This window comes from Dendrobates tinctorius, unplaced genomic scaffold, assembly GCF_039654945.1.
Source record: "Dendrobates tinctorius isolate UK_male_01 unplaced genomic scaffold, ASM3965494v1 ptg000276l, whole genome shotgun sequence".
NCBI classification, from domain to species: Eukaryota; Metazoa; Chordata; class Amphibia; order Anura; family Dendrobatidae; genus Dendrobates; species Dendrobates tinctorius.
Window position 1 is genome coordinate 2,372,721 of NW_027361943.1, and position 27,683 is coordinate 2,400,403.

General features: G+C 42.0%; 1 protein-coding gene across 1 annotated transcript in view; it reads left to right on the top strand.

Moving 5' to 3' along the window:
• The window catches only part of CPAMD8 (C3 and PZP like alpha-2-macroglobulin domain containing 8), a 357,262-nt gene that overhangs the window by 249,036 nt on the left and 80,543 nt on the right, over nt 1-27,683 (top strand). The window contains exons 27-31 of the mRNA XM_073559839.1: nt 24,742-24,823; nt 24,907-25,063; nt 26,116-26,190; nt 26,362-26,527; nt 26,609-26,695. Coding sequence (XP_073415940.1) covers nt 24,742-24,823; nt 24,907-25,063; nt 26,116-26,190; nt 26,362-26,527; nt 26,609-26,695 — 567 coding nt within the window. The remainder of the gene's footprint in view (nt 1-24,741; nt 24,824-24,906; nt 25,064-26,115; nt 26,191-26,361; nt 26,528-26,608; nt 26,696-27,683) is intronic.

The window sequence follows — 27,683 nt, forward strand, 5'->3', positions numbered from 1 at the left end:
GTAAGGAGAGCGCTGGGAAAAGAGAGAACGCAGAGTTCTGCTCTGTCCCTCCCCACTGCCCGGGACCCCCTATGGAGTGTAGAGGGCACCGTATTCTGTAGTTTCGGCACCCCTGAAAAGCGCCTAAAATTAACCGTTGGTTAGCCGGATCTTACTGGCCTTTCTGGAGCTACTTGTTTGTTCCTCACCCACCACTTCCCGGTTGCTAACCCTGAAGTGCCCGAGACTGTTGGCACCAGTGTGATCATTACGGAAGTTCTGTCTGCATCAGAGGCCATCTTGGAGACACTCTCACTCTCTACACCTACAGAATTTTCTACATTGTCATTCCAGCCACTCTGCCAGATGCTCTTTTGAACTCTATGTCTCTAGATATAGTAAATAAGATGAAAGCGGCTGCTCTTATAATGTGGTTTTAATTGTCACTTCCATGCACGTGCGGTGACCCATATAAAGCCCGCTATATACAGAAATAATGGTTAAGTCTCATAAAGAGCACGGAAAAATCATGGCCCCAGCTGTACATCATGCCAAACAAAGTGAAATGGAAACATTTTTAAAGAATAAATCCTAAACCACCCCGGCTAAACCGAAAATTTCTCTTACTAGTATTGCCACAGATGACCAGATGGACGATTCGGACTGGAGCGATGATGTCTCAGGTAGTGATCTTCCTCAACCAGACTCTGGCAGGATCTCAAGGTCATTTCTTAAAAAATCTCTGGCACAAGCAGTGAAACCTCTAATTAATGAAATATCTGGCATGAGAGCAGACATATAACAAATCGGCAGTAGAGTTGAATCCCTGGAATCTACTCAATCATCACTCATAGCTCATTCTAGTAGTACCAGAGATCACATGGAATTCCACAGAACCCAACTAAACAATGCGTTTCTCGCTCTGGAAGATCAAGAAAATCGGAGCCGCAGAAAGAACATTAGGATCAAAGGGATTCCGGAAAGTGTCTCTAATAAAATACTAGAAAAAGCAACCAGAGAAATTTTTGCATTATTATTGCCGCAGGACAGATGTGAACAAATGGTCATTGAGAGAGTTTATTGATCGCTCAGGCCGAGACCAAAGCCTTCAGATCCCCTGAGGGATGTTATTTGTGGCTTACTGAGCTATATTGATACTCATGCAGTTCTGTCTGCTTCCCGGAATGGTGGAGCCATCTCTTATGAAGGAGCATCTATTCAGTTGTTTCAGGATTTGGCTCCGTCGACCTTGGCTAAACGCAGGATCATGAAGCCACTGCTGGATGCCCTTCGCTCCAACAAAATTTTATACAGGTGGCTGTTTCCATTTGGTCTGGTGATACACAATGGAGGAAAACAGGTGATTGTTAAACACACAGACGACCTTCTGAAGATGTGGGAGTCCTTCAATATTCCTGAGGTAGTGGTTCCTTCCTGGCTGCCGCTGGACATGGATCTTCAGTCTCCACCGTCTCTGCCGCCTCTAACGGTAGGGCAGGGGGAATGGACACCAGTAAAAAGGAATTCATCACCTAAACAAGCAAGACCTGCTACCAAGAAGAGACAACCACCCTGAAACGCTGGCCTGTTGTCTTATCCTTTATATATTTCTCTGATGTTCCAGAATTTGTTTTCCTACAAGTTGTCTTAGCTGGAGGCAACTTTATACTTAAATTTACTTTGTTTGAAATGTTTGCTCCACTCATAATTTTCTTCAACATGGGCTGCCACCTAGTCATGGAATGTTTTGACCTGTCTGCTATGGGAGGTTATTGTATCTCCCCCCCTCTGCTGCAGATGGGTTTTTTTGTTGATTATATGTTACTTAGTTATTTTCACTGTTTTAGTTGATAAGTTGATGTGGTATACACACAAATATGTTGCTTATTCACCCAAGTTCGAGGTATGATTAACAACATAGGGTCAGCCATGATAGTTGTGGCTTCTTATAATGTTAAGGGTATGGGCTCACCATGTGAGCGGGGGCAAATACTGAGGTTTTTACATCCCAAAGGCTCTAATGTTTTATTTTTACAAGAAACACATTTTAAGAAGGGTCGAGTACCTGATGTGGCGAGGACTAGATTCCCAACATGGTATCACAGCACAGGTCCTTCAGCAAAAAAGGGTGTGAGTATAGCTTTCCGAAAGGATACACCCTTTACATTACACGATACTCTGTCAAACTTGGAGGGGAGATACATAATGATCAAAGGCCTCTTGGAAAATACAAAAGTTACGCTATGTAACATATATGCCCCGAATACTAATCAGATTAATTGGTTGGGCAGGATTTTGAACACCCTCCGCCTTTTCACTGAAGGTCTTTTGATTTGTGGGAGGTGATCTTAATATTTCCCTGACCCCATTAATTGACACCTCATCAGGTAAATCTTTTTCACAAAAAGCCTTGAGGAAACTACATCTCAATTTGCAATCTTTAAACTTGGTAGATACATGGAGAGTCTTGAATCCGTTGACTAAAGATTATACTTTCTTTTCACCTCCCCATAATAGCTATCATAGAATAGATTATCTCTTCATGCAGTCATCACGCATCCAGTTGGTGAAATCCGCAAAAAATTGATGTGATCTCCCTCTCAGACCATGCTCCGATATTTCTGGAAGTTAATATTTCCTCCTTGCCTCTACCCGCCAGGACCTGGACACTTAATGAGACATTATTAGACACAGATCTACATGTTTCTAGGTTGTCTGACACTCTTGAACACTTTTTTCAAGAAAATTCCTCCTCTGGCCCGCCGACACCTATGGTATGGGAAGCACATAAAGCCGTCATGAGAGGGGAATTCATATAATTAGGATCGCACTTGAACAAAGAAAGATCAAATGAGATTGACTCAATTATACACCAAATAAATTCTTTCGAAAAGATACACAAGAGGTCGCAAGCGAGTAAGACTCAAGAGGAGTTGGAAGGGCTTAAACAAAACCTGAAAGACCTTTTAAATATTCAATCAGCTAAAACATATAAAACATACATGAGAAGTAAGCAAAGGTTCTACCTTCATGGTAATAAAGGCAATAAGCTTATGACATCTTTGCTAAAAAACGTAAAGAGAAATCCTTCATTAAACAGCTCACAGCTCCGGATGGATCGCTGTTCAAGGAAACTGCCGACTTTGCCGGGGAGTTTAGAGCCTTCTATGATAAATTATATAATCTAGATATACCTGAAGACATTAAGGACCCTGGGACAGCTGTAGATAAAATAAAAGACTTTCTAGACCCCCTTAAGCTTCCTAAACTTCCTTTCGTTGCTGACAGCCCCTGTTACGTCTAAAGAAGTCTTAGATACCTTATCATCCATTCTTAACCGGAAAGCGCCAGGTCAGGATGGCTTACCCATTATATATTTTAAAAAACTATTCAAATTCCTTTTACCACATTTAGTGACCCTGTTTAATTCCTATTTAAGTGGGTTCCCTTTACCAAAACAATCTTTGGAGGCTATCATCACTGTCCTCCCAAAGGAAGGAAAAGACCCTAACCTCTGTGCTAGTTATATACCTATATCCCTACTCAATGCTGATACTAAACTATGGGCTAAAATACTTGCAGGACGTCTCGGTAACATACTACCTAAATTAATTCATAAAGACCAGGGGCGATTTGTGAGGGGACGAGAAGGTAAAGACAATTCGGCTAAAATCATCCAATCAATAACGTACGCTGAAAGTCACGACATCCCATTGATCCTCCTGTCTACCGATGCCGAGAAGGCATTTGACAGGGTGAGCTGGAGGTATATGGATATGGTACTGACTAAATTTGGTTCCCCTCCCCAATACATCTCAGCTATATTCTCGTTATACTCTCAACCAACGGCCAAAGTGAGGATAAACTGCACCCTGTCAAACAGCTTTAGCATTAATCTTTATTTATTATGGTCATTGAAACATTAAGAAGATTAGGCAGGAAGACCAGATTGAGGGGCTGAAGGTAAACACACTAGAGATAAAAATGTTGGCATTTGTGGATGATCTACTCTTACCAACCCTTCAAAGGCACTCTCTTATATTCTTAATATACTTTACCAATTCGGACGACTATGTAATTTTAAGATCAATACCACAAAATCGGAAGCCCTTAACATAACCCTTACAGACAATCAGCTAGCCGACCTCCGCAGACAAACACCTTTTTCCTGGTCCACAAAGTCCTTAAAATACCTGGGAGTATTGATCACTAGAGACCCTACAGATTTGTTCAAAGCTAACTACACCCCCTTATTGAAGAAAGTAGGAGATTTGATGAAATCATACAATCTACCTACTTTGTCCTGGTTGGGACATGTTAATGTGTTTAAAACTTATGTAATGCCAGTAATTCTATATACCATGACTATGGTCCCTGTAAGTGTACCACAAACTTTCTTTAAGAATCTAAAAGCCATAATTTCTAGTTTTCTTTGCAAGACAAAACCTGCAAGTCTGCCCTATAAACTTCTTTCATACCCAGGTTCCTTGGGGGTTGGGTGTTCCCGACCCACTCCTCTACTATAAAGCTATACATTTGAGCAGATGGTTAAAGATGGTATATAGCTATGAAAAAGGAGGCCAGGACAGTGTGGACCTAATACTATTAGGCCTGGAAAATGTGCATTGTCTGTGAACCAGGGCTAAGCCACCTGATGCTCTTCAGCTGGATGAAGTTACTTTATCCACATTACAGGTAAAACGTATGATAATCAATAACCTCCCCCTGATTCTTATCCATCCACCCAGACAGCTATTTCTGCAATACCCTTCTTGATAGACCCCAATTTCCGAGACCCTTACAATCTCTGGTCTAAATTACCCAGGGAAACATTAAATAACTTTTATGATGGAAAAACCCTCAAAAATGGAGACTGGCCTGTCAATGCGCTGAACCAGCCAAAAAATTTTCTCCAATTGCAACATATAAAAGGTATCCTTAAACAATTCGAACAAACATATCCCCATAAGTCAACCTGGTCATGGTTAGATATCATGAATAAACTCCCACCCCCACGACTAAAACTTATATCTTGTGTGTATTCCCGGCTTAATGTCCCCCCTTTAGAATTTAAGCCATCATTTTTGTATTCTTGGGAGTCAGAGCTTCAAACTAATTTCTCCGATACACAAATTTCTGGGATTCTTCTCAATGCACGTGGTTCTCCAGATGTATGCTACTCCAAGAGAACTAAATAAAATGCTACACAGATGGCACCTGACCCCGGTCAAACTTCATCACATGGGACTGTCGGACACGGACATTTGCTGGAGGGGCCATAACTTGAGAGGTCATCACACACATATATTCTGGGAGTGCACTAAGATAAGGGAATTTTGGGATGGGATCAGCAATATCCTCAAAGAACTAAGGTTGAGCAAATTTGACTTATGTCATGCCCGTAATGCCGGCCACGCTGCTTGCGCTGCATGATCCCCATTGTCATGCCTGTCATGCCTCATTGTCCCCAGGTCCGGGTCCCTGCGGGCGCCCCGCGGGTCTCGCAGTGTGCACACGCACCTCCTGACTGTTGTGCTACAAGATGCCTGGAGCAGTGTGCACGCACACCAAACTATCATGCCTGCCATGTCTGGTATGCCGCATGACTCCTGGAGCAGGGTACACGTGCACTGAACTATCATGCCCGTTATGTCTTATGCAGCAAGACCCCTGGAAGCAGTGTGCACACGCACATTGTGACTGTTGTGCTGCAACCTCGCACCTCATCTCATGGCTGCCTGCCATTGCCAGTGCGCATGTGCGTTTTACCTCATGGCTATACGCTGTTGCTGTGTGACCAGCCGTCTCTGAACTGTCTGATTCTGCAATCCTCTGTATTCCTGGAGCCCCTGATCATGTGTCCTTTCCTATGTTCCAGCACTGTCTGATTCTGCAATCCTCTGTATTCCTAGAGCCCCTAATCATGTGACCTTCTCTATGGTCCAGCCCAGTCTGATCTAGCAATGCTCTCTATGACCCAGGAGGACTGAACAGGAAGTCGCTCCCTGGTCCTGACCCGGAAGTGCAGGTGCTATGGTGCTATATCAGACTGCCCCTTCCAATAGTCGGTGCCTGAGTATCGTGTTGCTTCCCTGCATGGCTACTTGGTCTGCTCGGTCGCTCCCTGTATTCTGTGCTCCTGCACTCTGCCCTGTCGTGTGTCTCTGCACGCGCTCTGTGCTTGTACTCTGTCTCTTGTCTCGTGCCATGTCTTGTGTTGTTGCTCGTGCTGTGTTTGTCCTTGCTATGCTTTGCCTTGCAGTACTTCCTCTGTTCTCTGCCTTAGCCTGTTTCGCTATGTCTTGCCAAAGCTCTTCCTTGCCTTGTTGTTCGTCCTATGTTCCGTGTCTAGTCTCAAGGCTCCGCCTTGACCCGGCTCAGGGCTTCGGCCTACGCTCTGCTGCTAGACTCTGTCCTATGGTGCTCTCTGCAAAGGAATACGTGGATTTCGTCCGCGCTGCCCAAATGATGAAATTCCAGAGGTTAATAAATAGATGTGGTATTTCCTGAAGAAGAGGTTGCAAAAAACCTTGAAACGCGTAGAATAAACCACTGTCAAACTTTATTAACCTCTGGAATTTCATCATTTGGGCAGCGCGGACGAAATCCACGTATTCCTTTGCAGAGCTCTGTTTCAGATAGTCGGTGACCGACTTGTGGATCTGCAGCAGCCCTTATCTATACATGCTTTGAATACCTACTACCAGGTGAGCAGTTTTTTGTCAAACCGCTTACTCTATTTGTGGGATAAGACCCTATATTGCGCTTGTGTCTCCCTCTTTCCTCACAATACTATGGTGCTCTCTAGCACACTCCCTGACTAGTCTCATGGCTCTGCCTTGACCCAGCTCTGGGCGTCGGCCTACGCTCCGCTGCTAGTTCTATGTCTCTGTCCTGAACCCTGACTGTTATGAGTTCATTTTCCCCTTCACCATTGAGGTCTGATGAACTCCCTCTTCTGGTGAAGGAAGGTAGTGAGGCTGATTACCAAGCACCTGAGCTGGGAGAGGATGACTGGGCGACGGGGATCTCTGACTGGATATAAGGCAGCCGACGCCCTTCTGCCTCGCTGGTGATTTCTCTGTGGAATTCTAGGAGACCAGTCTGATTCCTGCTCCTCAAAAGCCTTTTTGCATTTGTGTTTTGTTTTAGTTTGCCTTGCTTTTCTGGATTCTGCCATTCCCTGCTGGGGTGAGCTGAATTCCTTTTTTGTCGGTTTGCTCTGTCTTCAGAAAATACCTGAGTACTGACATAGTCTTTTTGAAGCCTAGCGTCTTCAGGGCCTTTTCCCTGTCAGTCTGTTGGCTCTTATTTTGATAGGGGTTTTCGCGGATTGCAGACAGCAGCTTTCCTATCCTGTCCTATCTAGTTAGCCTGGGCCCCATCATTTGCTCAGCCTATCTTTCTATCTGTGTTAGTGTTTTTTCTTCTTGCTTCACCGTCATTATATGTTGGGGGCTGCCTATTGCTTTGGGGTCTGCTCTGGTTCAGTTTAGATTTCCCTTTCTGTCTTTAGGCTAGGCAGTTCTCCGGCTGTGATCGAGGGGTCTAGGGCATCGTAGGAACCCCCCACGGCTACTGCTAGTTGTTGTTGATAGGTTCGGGGTCTGCAATCCGATAGCCAACTTCTCTGGTTTTCTGGACTTAGCTAGCATATCTGTTTTTGCCTCCTACGGTGACTCATTCATAACACCTGACCCTGGCGTGTCCTCTGCACGATCAGGACCTTGTCTTGAACTCTGTGTCTTGCCTCCGTTTTTTGTGCGCCCTTGCACCTCTCGTACCAGGCTTTGCCATGCCGTAGCGCATGCGTCTCTGTCCTGTACCTTTGCCTAGCCCTGCCTTGTGGCTGCGTGCCCTCTTGCACGCGCCTGGTCGCTCCGTGCCCGCCTGTTGTGCCTCAACCGTGCCACTCTAGTCGTGCCCGCCTGTGTGTCTCAGCCGTGCTCGCTGTCCAGTGCTATTGTGGCTTCCGCCTGTCTGTGCCCCAGCCATGCCGCCTCTAGGCGTGCCCGCCTGCCTGTGCCTCCAGCCGGTACCACCTGCCGTTGCCCCAGTCGTGTTTTCCGTGCTCCATTGCACCCACGCTGTTTCTCGCACTGTGTATTTTCGTGCTACTCTTGCACAAGTCTTTTGCTTTCCTTGCTCTGTCCTGAACCTTGTCTCTCTGTCATGTTCTGAGTTCCATGACCTGTCTTGAATCTTTGTCTTGCTTGTACCTTGCTCTGTGCTCTGCTCTTTGTCTTGCACCTGATGTTACCCTGAAGTTTTCCTTAATGAAGATACCTTGAACTTACATCTTGTCTTGTCTTGTTTCCTGCACGTCCCTGGTCACCAGACACTCACATTGTGTATTCCTTGAGCCGGCCGTCTGGTCCCAGCAGTCGTGGTGGCTCACCCCCTTGGTCTTGCCCCTGACACTCCCTGTATAGGGGGTGGTTCCTCACAAGATCAGCTCATCCTCGGTGGGTGGGTGCCACGACACAGAGGGTCCACTCTAAAGAAAAGTCTACTCAGCTGAAGCTGACTCGTCACAACTTACAAGCTGCTGAAGCTTTACTTTTGTGCCCATCAAAAAATTTTAAACCAAGGAAGCACGGACTTCTCCCATTATTGGTCAGTGCAGCAAAACATTTAATAACCTTACATTGGAAGGACGAGTCCCCCCCCATCTATATCTGAGTGGAAACATAAAGTGAACCAGATTTCTCGATATGAGGAACTCTCTAGCTGGGAGATCCAGAACCATGACTCATATGTAGGTGTCTGGGCTCCATGGAAGGAATTACAAAGCAAAGGTAAAAATTGAATCATCTGATTTGAGTTCAACCTTACTAGATTATATAATACCCGAGCACTTGGTTAGCATTGATGTAAATGATTAGACCTGTATACCCATCTTGGTTTTTTGTTAACCCCAATTGTTATGAACCCTTGTATCTTTTCCCATGTCACCCCCCCCTTTTGGGCCTTCTTCGTTTCTTCATGCTCATGACTTTCTTCTCATCACCCCTCCCTCACTGTAGCCCTCATGTCACTTGATTGGATCAATGCTATTTGATATGACTGTAACCTGGACATGATGTACTTTTCCTGTTTATCTATTATAAATAAAGAATTTTCAAAAAAAGAATTCACAATAGACTACCTCAAAAGTCACCAGTTGAAGGTTTTACAATGGCCCTCACAGTCTCCTGATCTGAATATCATTGAAAATCTGTCTAGACCTCAGAATAGCAGTGCATGCAAGACCACACAGGAATCTCACAGAACTGGAAGAATTTTCCAAGGAAGACTGGATGAAAATCCCTCAAATAAGAATTGAAAGACTCTTGGCTGGCTACAAAAAGCATTTACAATCTGTGATACTTACAGAATGGAGTGTTACTAGGTACTAACCATGCAGGGTGACCAAACTATTTCATTGACCCATTGTCCTTTTTGTTATTTTTAAAATGTATAAGATGAAAATCTATACTTTATTACCTAAAATACAAAGGAAATGTGTCATCTTGAACTTTAGGTCTTTTAGAGATCATTTCATCTTCAACTTGCTTAACTGCTCACAATGACAGTAATTTTGACCATATGTACAGTTCTAATGTCATGGCCGAAAGTGTTGGCACACTTGAAATTGTTCCAGAAAATAAAGTATTTCTCTCAGAAAATTATTGCAATTACATGTTTTGTTATACACATGTTTATTTCCTTTGTGTTTATTGGGAGAGAAATCATGTCCAATTTGCCTCCGTTTTTTTGTGTTGTTCCAATACGCACAAAAGAAATTAACATGTGTATAACAAAACGTGTAATTGCAATAATTTTCAGGGAGAAATACTTCATTTTCTGGAAAAATGTCAAGGGTGCCAACACTTTTGACCATTACTGTATATCTATATTAGTTTATTCTCACTTTGATTAATAGGTGCAATCAGAGAATGCATCAGGCATATACAGTTTTGTGAAAATGTGTTTGCCCCCTTCCTGATTTCCTTTTCATTTTCATGTTTTTCACACTTAAATATTTCAGATCACAAAACAAATGTAAATACTAGGCAAAAATAACCCAAGTAAGCATAAAATGCTGTTTTTAAATGAATGGTTTTTATTAAGGGAAAAAGAAATCCAAGCCTACAGGGCACCTTAATGACCAGGCCAATTTTTACAATTCTGACCACTGTCATTTTATGAGGTTATAACTCTGGAACGCTTCAACGGATCCTGGTGATTCTGAGAATATTTTCTCATGACATATTGTACTTTATGTTAGTGGTAAAATTTTCTTTGATATGACTTGCGTTTATTTGTGAAAAAAATGGAAATTTGGCTAAAATTTTGCAATTTTCAAAATTGTATTTTTATGCCCTTAAATTGGAGAGTCATATCGCACAAAATAGTTAATAAATATCATTTCCCACATGACTACTTTACATCAACACAATTTTGTAAACATTGTTTTTCTTTGTTAGGAAGTTATGAGGGTTAAAAGTTGACCAGCGATTTCTCATTTTTACAACAAAATTTGCAAGACCATTTTTTTAGGGACCACTTCACACTTGAAGTGACTTTGAGGGGCCTATATGACAGAAAATACCCAAAAATGACACCATACTAAAAACTGCACCCCTCAAGGTAGTCAGAACCACATACAAGAAGTTTATAAACCCTTCACGTACTTCACATGAATTTTTGGAATGTGAATGGAAAAAAAATAAACATTTACTTTTCTTTCACATAAATTTTCCTTTAGACCTAATTTTTTTACTTTCGCAAGGGTAACAGGAGAAAGTGGACCATACATTTTGCTGCTAAATTTCTTCTGAGCATGCTGATAGCCCATATGTGGGGGGAAATCTACTGTTTGGGCACACGGCAGGGCTCAGAAGGGAAGGAGCGCTATTTCACTTTTTGAATGTAAAATATGCTGGAATAATTAGCGTGTGCCATGTCGCGTTTGGAGAGCCCCTGATATGCCTAAACAGTGGAAACCCCCAACAAGTGACACCATTTTGAAAACTAGACCCCTTAGGGAACTTATCTAGATGTGTGTTGAGCACCTTGAACCCACAGGTGTTCACAGAAGATTATAACGTAGAGCCATGGAAATAAAAAAAATCAATTTTTTCCCTAATAAATCTTTTTAGCTCCAAATTTTGCATTTACATAAGGGTAAAAGGAGGAATTTGTTGTACAATTTCTCCTGAGTACGCAGATACCCCATATGTGGGGGAAGGAGCACCATTTGACATTTGGAATGAAAAATTTGATGGAATAATTAGCAGACGCTATGTCGCAATTGAAGAGCACCTGATGTGCCTAAACAGTGGAAACCCCCCACAAGTGGCACCATTTTGGAAACTAGACCCCTTTGGGACCTTACCTATCTAGATGGGTATTGAGTACCTTGAACCCCCGGGTGCTTCACAGAAGTTTATAGCGTTAAGCCGTGAAAAAAATCACATTTTTCCCACAAAATTCTTTTTTTAGCTACAAATGTAGTATTTTCACAAGGGCAAAAGGTGACAATGGACCCCAAAGTTTGTTGTGCAATTTCTCCTGAGTTCACCATATGTGGTCGAAAACTACTTTTGAGGCACAGTGCAAAGCTCAGAAGGGAAATAGCACCATAGATTTTGCTGCACTTGTTTGAGGGAGCCATGTTACATTTGCAGAGCCCCTGAAGTGCCAGAACAGCAGAACCCCCCGATAAGGGACCCCATTTTGGAAATTATAACCCTTTGGGAATTTATCTACAGATGTAGTGATAATTTTGACTCTAGAAACAGGTAGCAGTGGATGTTGGTGAGTGAAAATTGCAAACTGTCATTTTAGTGACCAGTACATTATGCCCAGCTCATCCTTCTGGAGACATGCACCTGTAAATTAGGCGGACTCTCATCACTACAGATATAGTAACATAGTAACATAGTTATTAAGGTTGGAGACTTTAAGTCCATCTAGTTCAATCCATATCCTATCCTAACTTGCCCTAACATGTTGATTCAGAGGAAGGCAAAAACAACCCATGTGGCAAACAGTAAGCTTCACATTGGGGAAAAAAATTCCTTCCCGACTCCACATACGACAATCAGACTAGCTCCCTGGATCAACGCAATATTAAGGAAACTAGTGTATATACCCTGTAATATTATACTTTTCAAGAAAGGCATCCAGTCCCTTCTTAAATTTTAGTAGGGAATCACTCATTACAACATCATATGGCAGAGAGTTCCATAGTCTCACTGCTCTTACAGTAAAGAATCCGCGTCTGTGAGTATGCTTAAACCTTCTTTCTTCCAGACGTAGAGGATGCCCCCTTGTCCCAGTCACAGGTCTAAGAGTAAAAAGATCATTAGAAAGGTCTTGGTATTGTCCCCGCATATATTTATACATTGTAATAAGATCACCCCTAAGCCTTCGATTCTCCAAACTAAATAACCCCAAGTGTAATAACCTGTCTTGGTATTGCAGACCCCCTAGTTCCCTAATAACCTTGGTCGCTCTTCTCTGCACCCGCTCCAGTTCAGCTATGTCTTTCTAATACACCGGAGACCAGAACTGTACACAGTATTCTAAGTGTGGTCGCACTAATGACTTATATAGAGGTAAAATTATGTTCTCCTCATGAGCATCTATGCCTCTTTTAATGCATCCCATTATTTTATTTGCCTTTGCAGCAGCTGCCTGACACTGGCCACTAAATGTGAGTTTGTCATCCACCCATACACCCAGGTCTTTTTCAGTGACAGTTTTGCCCAGTGTTTTACAAATAAGCACATAATTATACATCTTGTTCATTCTACCCAAGTGCATGACCTTACATTTATCCCCATTAAAGCTCATTTGCCATTTATCAGCCCAAGCTTCTAGTTTACATAAATCCTCCTGTAATATAAAATTGTCCTCCTCTGTATTGATTACCCTGCAGAGTTTAGTGTCATCTGCAAATATTGAAATTCTACTCTATGCACCCTACAAGGTCATTAATAAATATGTTAAAAAGAAGCGGGCCCAAAACTGACCCCTGTGGTACCCCACTGCTAACCGTGACCCAGTCCGAGTGTGCTCCATTAATAACCACCCTTTGTTTCCTATCCCTGAGCCAGCTCTTAACTCACCTACACATTTTCCCCTATCCCCATTGTTCTCATTTTATGTATCCACCTTTTGTGTGGCACCGTATCAAAAGCTTTTGAAAAGTCCATGTACACCACGTCCTCTGCATTCCCTTGGTCCAGTCCGGAACTTACCTCTTCATAAAAGCTTATCAGATTAATCTGACAGGAACGGTCCCTTGTAAACCCATGTTGCATTGGGTCATAAGGTTATTCTTCTCCAGATACTCCAGTATAGTATCTCTTAGAAAACATTCCAGGATTTTACCCACAGTTGAGGTTAAACTTACTGGCCTAAAATTTCCAAGTTCAGTTTTTGTCCCCTTTTTGAATATTGGCACCACATTTGCTATACGCCAGTCCTGTGGTACAGACCCTGTTATTATGGAATCTTTAAAGATTAAAAATAATGGTCTATCTATGACTGTGCTTAATTCCTGCAGTACTCGGGGGTGTATCCCATCCGGGCCCGGGGATTTGTCAATTTTAGTGATTTTTAGACGCCGCCGTACTTCCTGCTGGGTTAAGCAGGTGACATTTAATGGAGAATTTTTATCCCTGATCATGTTATCTGTCATGGGATTTTCTTGTGTAAATACTGTTGAAAAAAAGTCATTTAGCATATTGGCTTTTTCCTCATCTTCATCCACCATTTCACCCAGACTATTTTTAAGGGGGCCAACACTATCATTTTTTAGTTTCTTACTATTTATGTAGTTAAAGAATATTTTGGGATTATTTTTACTTTCTCTGGCAATGAGTCTCTCTGTCTCAGTCTTTGCTGTTTTGATTTGCTTTTTACAGAATTTATTTAATTTTCTGTATTTATTTAATGCCTCATCACTACCTACTTGCTTTAATTCTCTAAATGCTTTATTTTTATCTCTTATTGCACCCCTTACAGCTCTATTTAGCCATAGTAGTTTCCTCCTATTTCTAGCATGTTTATTCCCATTCGGTATATACTGTGCACAGGTCCTATTCAGGATGCTAATAAACGTCTCCCATTTTCTTTGTGTATTTTTATGTCTCAGGATATCGTCCCAGTTAATTGCACCAAGGTCATCTCTCATCCGTTGGAAATTTGCTTTCCTGAAGTTTAGTGTCCTTGTAACCCCTCTACTACACATCTTATTAAAGGATACATGAAAACTTATTATTTTGTGATCACTATTACCCAAGTGACCCTCAACCCTTACATTTGATATGCGGTCTGGCCTGTTGGTTAATATTAGGTCTAGCAGTGCCCCCACCCTTGTTGGGTCCTGAACCAGTTGTGAAAGGTAATTGTCTCTCATAGTTGTCAAAAACCTATTACCTTTGCTGGAACTGCAGGTTTCGGTTCCCCAATGTATTTCAGGGTAGTTGAAGTCCCCCATAATAATGACTTCCCCTTGAGTCGCAGCTTCATCTATATGCTTTATGAGGATATTCTCTGTTGCTTCCATTATTTTTGGAGACTTATAACAAACCCCTATCAGTAATTTATTATTTTTCCCCTCTCCCCTTATCTCTACCCACAGGGACTCTACATTTTCATTAGAATCATATATATTATCACGAAGGATGGGTTTTAAGGATGATTTTACATATAAACACACGCCTCCCCCTCGCTTATTTGTACGGTCATTTCTGAACAGACTATAGCTCTGTAAATTAACCACCCAGTCATGGCTCTCGTCCAGCCATGTCTCAGATATCCCCACCATGTCATAATTATGTTCCAACACCATTAACTCCAATTCCTCCATTTTGTTGGCGAGGCTTCTGGCATTAGTATACATGCACTTTATGTATCTCTCTGTACCTCTATTCTTTCTAAATTATTAACTGTTCTAACCCCACCCCCCATGCCACCCCCACCCCCAATGTCATTATTTGTGCCCAGGTCTCTATCTGCACTGTCTTCCCCTCCTATAAAAGGAATACCCTCCCCCCATCCCTAGTTTAAACACTCCTCCAACCTTCTAGCCATTTTCTCCCCCAGCACAGCTGCACCCTCCCCATTGAGGTGCAGCCCGTCCCTAGCGTAGAACCTGTAGCCAACTGAGAAGTCAGCCCAGTTCTGCAGGAACCCAAACCCCTCCTTCCTACACCAATTCCTGAGCCACTTATTAACCTCCCTAAGCTCCCATTGCCTCTCTGGCGTGGCACGTGGTACAGGAAGTATTTCCGAAAATACCACCTTGGAGGTCCTTGATTTAAGCTTACAGCCTAATTCCCTGAAATCATCTTTAAGGACCTTCCACCTACCTCTAACTTTGTCATTTGTGCCAATGTGCACCATGACCGCTGGATCCTCACCAGCCCCTCCCAGTAATCTGTCAACCCGATCAGCGATGTGTCGGACTCGAGTGCCAGGTAGGCAGCACACCGTTCGACGATCCCTGTCTTTGTGACAGATTGCCCTATCTGCTCCCCTAATAATTGAGTCTCCCACTACCAGAACCTGTCTGGCCTGCCCTGCTCTCCTATTTCCCCCTTACTGAAGAAGACACTCCTCCGGCTTTCAGAGGACATGCCTTGCTGCAGCAGTGCTACTCCTGCACTAACACTCCCCTCATCTGCCAACTTAGCAAACTTATTGGGGTGTGCCAAATCAGGACAAGCCTCCCTGGTGCTCTTCCCTCAAACCCGCCTTCTAACTGTCACCCAGCTAGCTGCTTCATTGTCCTTCAGCTCCAACCTAGCATCCCCCCCCTCATCTATCCCATTGAGCATCTGCTCAGTGAGCAGAAGACTCCTTTCCATATTGTCTATGGAGCTCAGTGTTGCCAGCTGCACATTTAGATCCAGTATCTGGGCTTCCAAATGCACAATGTGTTCACATCTCGCACAGCAGTATGCACCCTCGACCGGCTGTTCAAGGATTTCATACATGCGGCAAGACGTGCACTGGATGGCATTGGCAATAGTGGAGCACATCCTAATGGGGATTGCACCAGACAATAAGATAAGCAAAAATAAATAAACATTTGGGCGCTATATGTGGTTTAGGCACACTGAGACTCAGAATAGAGGGGGGAATTTGGATTTGTGAGCGGAGAATTTGCTGAATTTCTTTTGGTGGGTGAGGAGCCATTTTGCTTTTCCAGAGCCTTTGTGCTCCCAGTAATGTGGAAGTCCCCTATATTTCCGTTAACTGATGACAAATCTGAGTGTGGGAACTTGATTTTTTCGTTGATTGACTGGAAGCTTTTATTGGGAACATTTTACATAACGTTTGGGATCACAGTTATCTGGCACTCTACCCTGACCATAAACTTTGGGGTTTCCATCTAAATCTCTGAGTGACGTGATTTAGGTGAATTCCTCGATGGATCCATTCACTATTGTAAGGCAGCAGAGTTATTCTGGACTCCATTTGGCCTCTGTTTCACGGTTTCATTCTTTTCAGATGTGCACAAAACTGTGGCCGACGGCACTTTTATGCAATCCTAAAAAGATGGACACCCCCGGATCACAGGTGATATGGCGTCCACAGTGCCTTTATCTGCCTCATTATAGAGAATTTTCCGCCATGGTTCTGTCTGAATCGCGTATTTCAGAGATTTACATGGAAACCCTGGTGTATGCGCTCAGCGTAGAGTGCAGGATAAATGTGCGCTGAGTATTTCTGCGCTCTGTGGAGACAGAATGAAAAAAATCAACAGCATGTGAAGAATTGGTTTTATTTATGTTTTATGCCATTCCTCGTGCAGTATAAGTGATTAAGTGACTTTATTCTTCAGGTCAGTGCGATTACAGCGATACCAGATTTATATTGTGTTTTTATGTTTGGCTGCTGTCACACACTCAAAGACGCTTTTCATTGCGAAAACTAGTTTTTGCATCACCATATTTTGAGAGCTACTGTATAATTTTTCCATATTTTGGCCGACAGAGTCATGTGAGGGCTTGTTTTTAGCGGGACGAGCTGACGTTTCTATTGGAACCATTTTTGGGCACATTACATTTTTTTTATCGCTTTCTATTCTGATTTTTGGGAGACAGAATGAACAAAAACCAGCAATTCAGGAATTGCTTCTTTTTCTTATACAATTCCTCTTGTGGTAAAATTGGTAAGACAGCTTTATTCTACAGGTCAGTCTGATTACAGCGATACCTCGTTTACACCACCATTCCAAATTTTGGGGTCACCCAGACAATTTTGTGTTTTCCATGAAACTCATACTTTTATTAATCAAATGAGCTGCCAAATGAATTTAAAATCTAGTCCAGAAATTGACAAGGTCCGAAAAAAAAGACTTTTATTTGAAATAATAATTTTCTCCTTTAAACTTTGCTTTTGTCAAAGCATGCTCCCTTTGCAGCAATTACAGCATTACAGACCTTTGGCATTCTAGCAGTTAAATTGCTCAGGTAATCTGGAGAAATTTCACCCCATGCTTCCAGAAGCCCCTCCCACAAGTTGGTTTGGCTTGATTGGCACTTTTTGTGTACCGTACATTTTAAGCTGCCCCAACAACAGCTCAATGGGGTTGAGATCTGGTGACTGTGCTGGCCACTCCATTACAGATAGAATACCAGCTGCCTGCTTCTTCCTTAAATAGTTCTTGCATAATTTGGAGATGTGCTTTGGGTCACTATCTTGTTGTAGGATGAAATTGGCTCCAATCAAGCGCTGTCCACAGGGTTTGGCATGGCATTGCAAAATGGAATGATAGCCTTCCTTATTCAAAATCCCTTTTACCTTGTACAAATCTCAAAGCAACCCCAGACCATCAGATTACCTCCACCATGCTTGACAGATGGCGTCAGGCTCTTTTCCAGCATATGTTCAGTTGTTCGGCGTCTCACAAATGTTCTTCTGTGTGATCCAAACACCACAAACTTGGATTCGTCTGCCCATAACACTTTTTTCCAATCTTCCTCTGTCAAATGTCTGTGTTCCTTTGCCGATATTAATCTTTTCCTTTTATTAGCCAGTCTCAGATATGGCTTTTTCTTTGCCACTCTGCCCTGAAGGCCAGCATCCCGGAGTCGCCTCTTCACTGTAGACGTTGACACTGGCATTTTGCTTGTACTATTTAATGAAGCTGCCAGTTGCGGACCTATGAGACATCGATTTCTCAAACTACAGACTCTAATGCACTTGTCTTGTTGCTCAGTTGTGCAGCAGGGCCTCCCACTTCTCTTTCTACTCTGGTTAGAGCCTGTTTGTGCTCTCCTCTGAAGGGAGTAGTACACACTGTTGTAGGAAATCTTCAGTTTCTTGGCAATTTCTCGCATGGAATAGCCTTCATTTCTAAGAACAAGAATAGACTTTCAAGTTTCACATAAAAGTTCTTTTTTTCTGGCCATTTTGAGAGTTTAATGGAACCAACAAATGTAATGCTCAAGATTCTCAACTAGCTCAAAGGAAGGTCAGGTTTATAGCTTCTCTAATCAGCCAAACTGTTTTCAGCTGTGCTAACATACTTGCACAAGGGTTTTCAAGGGTATTCTAACCATCCATTAGCCTTCTTACACAGTTAGCAAACACAAAATACCATAAGAACACTGGAGTAATGGTTGTTGGAAATGGGCCTCTATACAGCTACGAAGATATTGCATTACAAACCAGATGTTTGCAGCTAGAATAGTCATTTACCACATTAACAATGTATAGAGTGTATATCTGCATCATTTAATGTTAGCTTCATTGGAAAAAACTGTGCTTTTCTTTCAAAAATAAGGAAATTTCTAAGTGACCCTAAACTTTTACACGGTAGTAAAACTTTTTTTATGTTTTAGCGCTTTTACACAATGAAAACTATTTTATAGAAAAAAATAATTATTTTTGCATATTTTTTTATTTTTCTGCTGATGGAGCTGTATAATGGCTTGTTTTTTGCAGGACAAGATGACGTTTTCAGAGGTAGTTTTTATTTACATCCATCTTTTTTATCGCTTTTTATTGTACTTTTTGTTCAGCGGTACGATAAGGCATTGTTTTTTGCCTCTTTTTTATTTACTTTTTTGTGGTGTTCACTGTAGGGGTTAACAAGTGGATCAGTTTTATAGAGAGGGTCGAGACGGACGCAGCGATACCAAATATTTGTAGTTTTATTTTTTTTTTATTTACAGAAATAAATATATTTTTTGGAAAAATATTTATTTTATTTTTTTTCTTTATTTCTGGATTTTGTTAAAAAATATTTGTACATATTATATTATTTGTAAACTTTTTTACATTGTCCCAGTATGCGGCATTACTCTATTACACTGCAGAATATCAGGTCAGGATCTGACAGGCAGGGAAGGACCCTGCAGCCATCTTGGAGCCAGGGTCTACATGGAGACCACCAGAACAACGTGATCGCATCACGATGTACTGGTGGGAGCAAGCAGGGAGCCCCTGCGTGATGCTTCTCTATGCCGCTGTCACTACTGATAGCGGCATCAGAGGGGTTAAATGCCCACGATCGGTGATAGCATACAGTTTCATACAGTAGAAAAACAGAACTTAATATTTGGCACCGAAACCTTTGTTTGCACTTACAGATGTCAAACATTTCATGTATTTCTTGACCAAGTTTGCACACACTGCAGCAGGGATTTTGACCCACTCTTCCATGCAGATCATCTCCAGATCTTTCAGGTTTTGGGGCTGTCACTGGGCAACAATGATCTTCAGTTCCTTCCAAAGATTTTCTATTGGATTCCAGTCTGGAGACTGGCTAGGCCATTCCAGGACTTTGTAATGCTTCTTAAGGAGCCAATCCTTAGTTGCTCTGGCTGTGTGCTTCATGTCATTGTCATGCTGGAAGACCCAGCCTCGACCAATCTTCAATGCTCTTACTGAGGGAAGGAGGTTGTTAGCCAAAATGTCACAATACATGACTTCATCCATCCTCTCTACAAAATGGTGCAGTCGTCCTGTCCCCTTTGCAGAAATGCACCCCCAAAGTATAATGTTTCCCCCACCATGCTTCACAGTTGGGACAGTGTTCTTAGTGTTGTACGCGTCCTTCTTCTTCCAAACACAGTGAGTGAAGTTGATACCAAAAAAGTTCTATTTTGGTCTCATCTGACTACATGACCTTTCGCATGCCTCCTCTGAATCATCCAGACAGTGATTGGTGAACTTCAAATGGGCCTGGACATGTACTGGCGTGAGCAGGGGGACCTTACATGCCCTTCAGGATTTTAGTCTATGACTGCGTAGTATGTTACTAACGGTAATGTTTGAGACTGTGGCCCAGCTCTCCTCAGTTCATTGACCAGGTCCTCCTGTTAAGGGGAGAATATATGGCACCTGAATATATACAAGAATCAAAACTGTATCACTATATGGACGCTTTGCTGGATATGGTGGTGTATATGTGTAGTTCTGGGCTGTTTCCTGACCTTTCTCAGAATCATCCTTACCCCACAAGGCAAGATCTTGCATGGTGCCCCAGACCTAGGAAGATTAACAGTCATCTTGTGTTTCTTCCATGTTCTAATAATTGTGTCAACAGTTGTTGCCTTCTAACCATGCTGTTGCCTATTGCCCTGTAGCCCAGCTTGTGGAGGTCTAGAATTTTGTCTCTGGTGTAATTAGACAGCTCTTTGGTCTTCGCCATGATGGAGAGGTTGGAGTGTGATTGAGTGTGTGGACAGGTGTCTTTTATAGAGGTAACAAGTTCAAACAGGTGCAATTAATACAGATAATGAGTGCAGCGTAGGAGGGTTTCTTGAAGAAAAACTAACAGGTCTGTGAGAGCTGGAATTCTAGCTGGTTGGTAGGCGATCAAATATTTATTTCATGCAATAAAATTCGGTTTAATTATTTAAAATTCAAACAATGTGATTTTCTGGTTTTCATTTTTAGATTCTGTCTCTCACAGTTGAAGTGTTCCTACTATAAAAATTAAACAGAAAAAGAAATCCGGCACTCCCAAATGCAGAAAAAAATAGTTTAGTTTTATTCACAGCTTAATAATCCACACGTTGTACATTCTATTTGTTACGTTTCGGTCACTATCATGGACCTTCTTCAGACTGTATACAGTTGTGGCCAAAAGTATTGACACCCCTGCAATTCTGTCAGATAAAGCTCAGTTTCTTCCTGAAAATGATTGCAAACACAAATTCTTTGGTATTATTATCTTCATTTAATTTGCCTTAAATGAAAAAACACAAAAAGAATTGTCCTAAAGCCAAATTGGATATAATTCCACACCAAACATAAAAAAGAGGGTGGACAAAAGTATTAGCACTGTTCGAAAAATCATGTGATGCTTCTCTAATTTGTGTAATTAACAGCACCTGTAACTTACCTGTGGCACCTAACAGGTGTTGGCAATAACTAAATCACACTTGCAGCCAGTTGACATGGATTAAAGTTGACTCAACCTCTATCCTGTGTCCTTGTGTGTACTGTTGTGAGTTCATTTTTCCCTTCACCGTTGAGGTCTGATGAACTCCCTCCTCTGGTGAAGGAAGGTAGTGAGGCTGATTACCAAACACCTGGGCAGCTAGATGATGACTGGGTGGCTGGAATTGAGGACTGGATATAAGGCAGCCGACGCCCTTCTGCCTTGCTGGTGATCCTGCTGGATTCTTGGAGACCAGTCTGATTCCTGCGTCTCAAAGCTAAGTTTTTCTGCTCTGCTTTGTACACTTCAGTTTTGTTTTTGTTTTGCCTTGTTTTTTGGGAGTTCTGCCATCCCCGGCCGGGGGTGAGCTGAATTCCAATTTTGTCTCTGATCTGTTGATCTTTTGCTCTGTCCTCAAAATTTACCCGAGTGCTGATTTAGTCTTTTGAAGCCTAGCGACTTCAGGGCCTGTTTTTCCTATCAGTCGGTTGGCACTTTTTGGATAGGGTTTTTGCGGATGGCAGACAGCAGCTTTCCTATCCTGTCCTATTTTAGTTAGCTTGGGCCCCATCATTTGCTCAACCTATCTTTCTATCCGTGTTAGTGTTTTCATCTTGCTTCACCATCATTATATGTTGGGGGCTGCCTATTGCTTTGGGGTCTGCTCTGGGGCAGTTTAGTTTTTCCCCTTTCTGTCTTTAGGCTATGTAGTTCTCCGGCTGTGATCGAGGGGTCTAGGGCACCGTAGGAACCCCCCACGGCTACTGCTAGTTGTTGTGGATAGGTTCAGGGGTCTGCAATCCGATAGCTGCCAACCTCTCTGGTTTTTCTGGACTTAGCTAGTATTTTGTTTTTTCCTCCTTCGGTGACTCATCATAACAGTGTACCACATTGAGCATGGAGAAAAGAAAGAAGACCAAAGAACTGTCTGAGGACTTGAGAAACCAAATTGTGAGGAAGCATGAGCAATCTCAAGGCTACAAGTCCATCTCCAAAGACCTGAATGTTCCTGTGTCTACTGTGCGCAGTGTCATCAAGAAGTTTAAAGCCCATGGCACTGTGGCAAACCTCCCTAGATGTGGATGGAAAAGAAAAATTGACAAGGGATTTCAACGCAAGATTGTGCGGATGTTGGATAAAGAACCTCGACTAACATCTAAACAAGTTCAAGCTGCCCTGCAGTCCGAGGGTACAACAGTGTCAACCCATACTATTCATCGGCATCTGAATGAAATGGGACTGTATGGTAGGAGATCCAGGAAGACCCCACTTCTTACCCCAAGACATAAAAAAGCCAGGCTGGAGTTTGCCAAAACTTACCTTAAAAAGCCTAAAACATTTTGGAAGAATGTTCTCTGGTCAGATGAGACAAAAGTAGAGCTTTTGGGCAAAGGCATCAACATAGAGTTTACAGGAGAAAAAAAGAGGCATTCAAAGAAAAGAACACGGTCCCTACAGTCAAACATGGATGAGGTTCCCTGATGTCTTGGGGTTGCTTTGCTGCCTCTGGCACTGGACTGCTTGACCGTGTGCATGGCATTATGAAGTCTGAAGACTACCAACAAATTTTGCAGCATAATGTAGGGCCCAGTGTGAGAAAACTGGGTCTCCCTCAGAGGTCATGGGTCTTCCAGCAGGACAATGACCCAAAACACACTTCAAAAAGCATTAGAAAATGGTTTGAGAGAAAGCACTGGAGACTTCTAAGGTGGCCAGCAATGAGTTCAGACCTGAATCCCATAGAACACCTGTGGAGAGATCTAAAAATGGCAGGTTGGAGAAGGCACCCTTCAAATATCAGGGACCTGGAGCAGTTTGCCAAAGAAGAATGGTCTAAAATTACAGCAGAGCATTGTAAGAAACTCATTGATGGTTACCGGAAGCAGTTGGTCGCAGTTATTTTGGCTAAAGGTTGTGCAACCAAGTATTAGGCTGAGGGTGCCAATACTTTTGTCTGGCCCATTTTTGGAGTTTTGTGTGAAATGATCAGTGTTTTGCTTTTTGCTTCATTCTCTTTTGTGCTTTTTCATTTAAGACAAATTAAATGAAGATAATAATACCAAAGAATTTGTGTTTGCAATAATTTTCAGGAAGAAACTGAGTATTATCTGACAGAATTGCAGGGGTGTCAATACTTTTGGCCACAACTGTACATGCAGAGCTGTGCTCTCCTAACAGCTCCACATGTAACAAATAGAATGTACACCGTGAGAATAATTATTAAGCTGCGAATAAAACTAAACTATTTTTTCGGCACTTGGGAGTGCCGGATTTCTTTTTCTGTATTGAATTGGGACTGGTATCCTTTTCTACGCACCCCACATCTGAATTCTCGGAGTGACGTGTCTTTTTTGTCATACTATAAAAATTAAAGACCTCTCCATTCTTTCTAGGTTGGAAAACGTACAAAATCGGAGGGTGTATCAAATACTTATTTTCCCCACTGTATTTATGTATCCGTATATACTGCAGACCATTAATCCCTGTGGTAAGGGCAGGAAGGGCAGGAGAGGCAAGCGGAACAATTCCTTGTGAAAACATCTAGCTCATAAACTATGTCTGGTATATAGGTTCTAAAGGTTCTTTGTCAACCCCAATGGTAGTTTTATTTATTGTTAATGATTGATAGTGTTAAAAATTATCATTATTATTTAAGAAAGCGGTCATTTTCTGACTTCCTAAGGAACTAGCAAAAGAAGTAGAAAAAAGCTCCAGCACCAGGCGTCTCTTCATTAAAATCCTCAATATTTTATTTTCATGTCAAGAAAAAACATCTTGCCAGGACACAGCCCCCTAAATGCTGACGCATTTCGAACAAAGGCATTGCCTATGACTAAGAACTTTGTTCGAAATGCGTCAGGTGTTTAGGAGGCTGTAACCCCGCAAGATGTTTTTTCTTGACATGAAAATAAAATATTGAAAATTTTAATGAAGAGACGCTTGATGCTGGAACGTTTTTCTTCTTTTGTTATTGCTAATGAGTGGTATCCAGCCACTTCGGTGAGGCACCACTAATCCCTTTCCCTGTTCCAAGTATGATGTTCCTAAGGCTAGATCGGCTGATATTACTCAGTCTACATATATGATTAGCATCATAAAATGTTTGTTCCACCAGGATTGTTCATCAATGGTTTAGAAAAATTAGTGCAGGTAAACGGGCCTTTAGACGTCTTAAAAATAGCTCTTGTTACAAGTATTTTTTGTCTTGTTTCCATTCCTAGGTAGCCTTATGAGGGACTACTTGTCATAGGAGAGCCCATTAATTACTAATTTATCTTATTTCATTGAACTTATGTGTGCAGATGTCTTCTTTATGTATTATATAATTTGTGAAATGATTTTCACTTGTCTTCTCCTTGCAGGCTATCAACGTCAGTTGACATACAAAAGACAGGATGGCTCATACAGTGCATTTGGAGAGAGGGACTCTTCTGGAAGTATGTGGTAAGAAAGAAGTCAAAGGATCTGAACAATTTCTACTCTCAACCACAATATTTTCATGCTCATTATTCTGTCTCTATTTCCAGGCTTACAGCCTTTGTGTTGAAATCATTTGCACAGTCTCGTGGCTTTATCTTTATTGATCCATTAGAGCTTTCTGCAGCTAAAGATTGGATTATCCAGCACCAAAAGAAAGATGGCTCTTTTCCAGCCATGGGACGAATTCTAAACAAGGATATTCAGGTGAGCAGATGTCTAAAATCATTTTATGGGAGAAAGCAAATAAATGTCATGTTCTGTCTGAACAAAGTTATCAGATGAACACGTTTTATCTGAGCCATCACTAGAAAAGACACAAATATATGAGCTTATGAAGTCCATTTACTCTCTGTGGTGCTTATAGTTAAACGTCCACCGGCAACATATTTACCAATCAGTGGTCATTTAATAGCTCGTTTACCCATGCAGACCATGGTTCAGATGCAAATTGAACAATTTGTAATAGATTGCTCAGTGCATATAGGCTGGTGATTTTCTCGGCAGCGCAGGACGATGTGCTGTCGAGTAGTATAATTTTTTGTGCAAACCAAAAGATCATTTCAACAAAGAACAATTGTTTTGCCATCTATTTCGACAGCATAATTATTGTGAATGAGTGTTCCTAGGAAAGCTCGTTCAAGATAATCATGCTGTGTTAATTGTTACAGTTTGTACTACTTTAAGAGGTTTAAGAGGACCCCTACTGATCGATATTTATGTCCTATCTTAAGGGCCTGTCACACTAAGCAATATCACTATAACGTCACTGGTTTTTGTGACGTAGCAGCGATATTGCTAGCGATATCGCTGTGTCTGATACTTACCTCCGACCGGCTCCCCCGCTGGTTATCGCTGATCGCGCGAGAACGTCCTGGACCGTTTCTCGTCGTCAGCTTCCTGCTGTGGAGACGAGCGACGCGTGGACGCGGGCGGGAGGACATTTTCATCGCCTCATCTGACACGTAAGTAGCGACCCTGACCCCTGCGATGTCGCTGGTGAGATCTGTCTGTGTGGCAGCTCACTAGCGACCACTTAGCGATGCACCAGTGATCCTGACTGCGTCATATCGCTGGTCGGGATCGCTGGTACATCGTTAAGTGTGACAGTACCTTTAAGGACTAAACCCCATTTAATCTTTCTGAAAACTAATAAAACCCTTTCCAGTATAAACCAGTATATTGCAAATAACAAAGTATGTTTATGAAGGCAAACCTAGTGTGGGCACCATATATTACATTTTGCATTTTTTGTACAGGGTGGGAATCATGGAAAAATTGCTCTAACTGCATATGTTGCAGCAGCTCTGCTGGAGACTGGAGTCACCTCTGAGGTAAGGGCCAAAGCAAATATTCTAAGTGCTAAACATATACTAATTAATTCCAAGAACCAGAATAGTGGACATTATAGACATAACGTAAGTGTTCCAAAACATCAAATAATGTTCTACCATAAAGAATTATAGATGTTCCATCTTTAATTCATCTTTTCCTTGTTTTCCTAGGAAGAAAAAATTGCTGTTTCAAAAGCCAAAGAATATTTGGAAACCCACATGTATTCAGCAAATGACCCTTATACCACAGCACTGACTACATATGCCTTGACACTGTTGCGTAGCGCTTATTCTTCTGTGGCTCTCAGGAGACTATTCAGCATGGCTATATCAAAAGGTTCCTGCTCCTCACTTGTTTGAAAAACACTTGATAATCAATCACAATCTATGTTTAATAATCGGTCTCGTTTCATTTCAGATGGTTTCACTCATTGGAGCTTGACTGGCTCATTGGCAACAGAAGAGGACACATTCATGGGTTTCAGTGATGGACTATCACAGTCAGGTAACACAAAGACATATGCATTATTGTGAAATGGTCAATAATACAACAATAAAAATCCAGAACCCATTAAACTTTTCTTCTGATTTTCTTGAGAAGTTGATAGATACCAAATTGTATCAATCTGAAATAACTGGTAAACCGAATACTCTCCCGAGTACTCTCCTGTTACCTGACACTACAAAGCATATACAGTAGTTTAATTATGTCCTCTTCTTTTATAGTATTTTTTTTATATATTTAGTCTTATCAGTTGTGCAAGTTGAAACTTGTGGGCCTCAATGCAAAATCTCCAAGAGGACCCTCAACTAACACAGCTCCTTAATCGTATAATCGTAATAGTCTTTTCATATGGGGAAAAGGGACCTTTTGGGCTTGAGTGCAATTGCAACCTCTGCACCAATTATAGTTACTCCCCTTCATTTAACCCACCTGTTTTTAAGCATGTGTAACATTTTCCAAAGTAACCACAGTGGGGATTGATCAAAAGCAGTGTTCTTCAACCTGAGAACAAATATATTTATACAGCCTCTGAATTATCTGGAAGGTCCTGCAATAAAGTTCCAGACATGATAGGGGGATAGCTGATGTGGAGCTTCTACAGATTAAAAAAATGAGAGAAGCTTCAAAAATCAGTTATAATCAGCTGTGCATCAACATCTGTGAAGACTAGTGGTTATGGTGCTCTTATTATCAGCAGAAATTGTAGAATAGGGATTTTTTTTAGAAGATTCTGAATGCATTTCGCAGTATCTTACATTACAAGCCCATATGTTAACCCCTTTCCGACATTGTACTATTCCATAATAGTACGCCAATGCCGGACTCCCCCTGTTTGGTGCAGGCTCAGCGCCAGAGTCCACACCTTTCCGGGCACATGACTGCTGATCTATACAGCTGACATGTGCCCGCAACGGCCTCAGGTGGAATCGCGATCCACCCACAGCTGTTAACTAGTTAAATGTCGCTGTCAATCTCTGACAGTGGCATT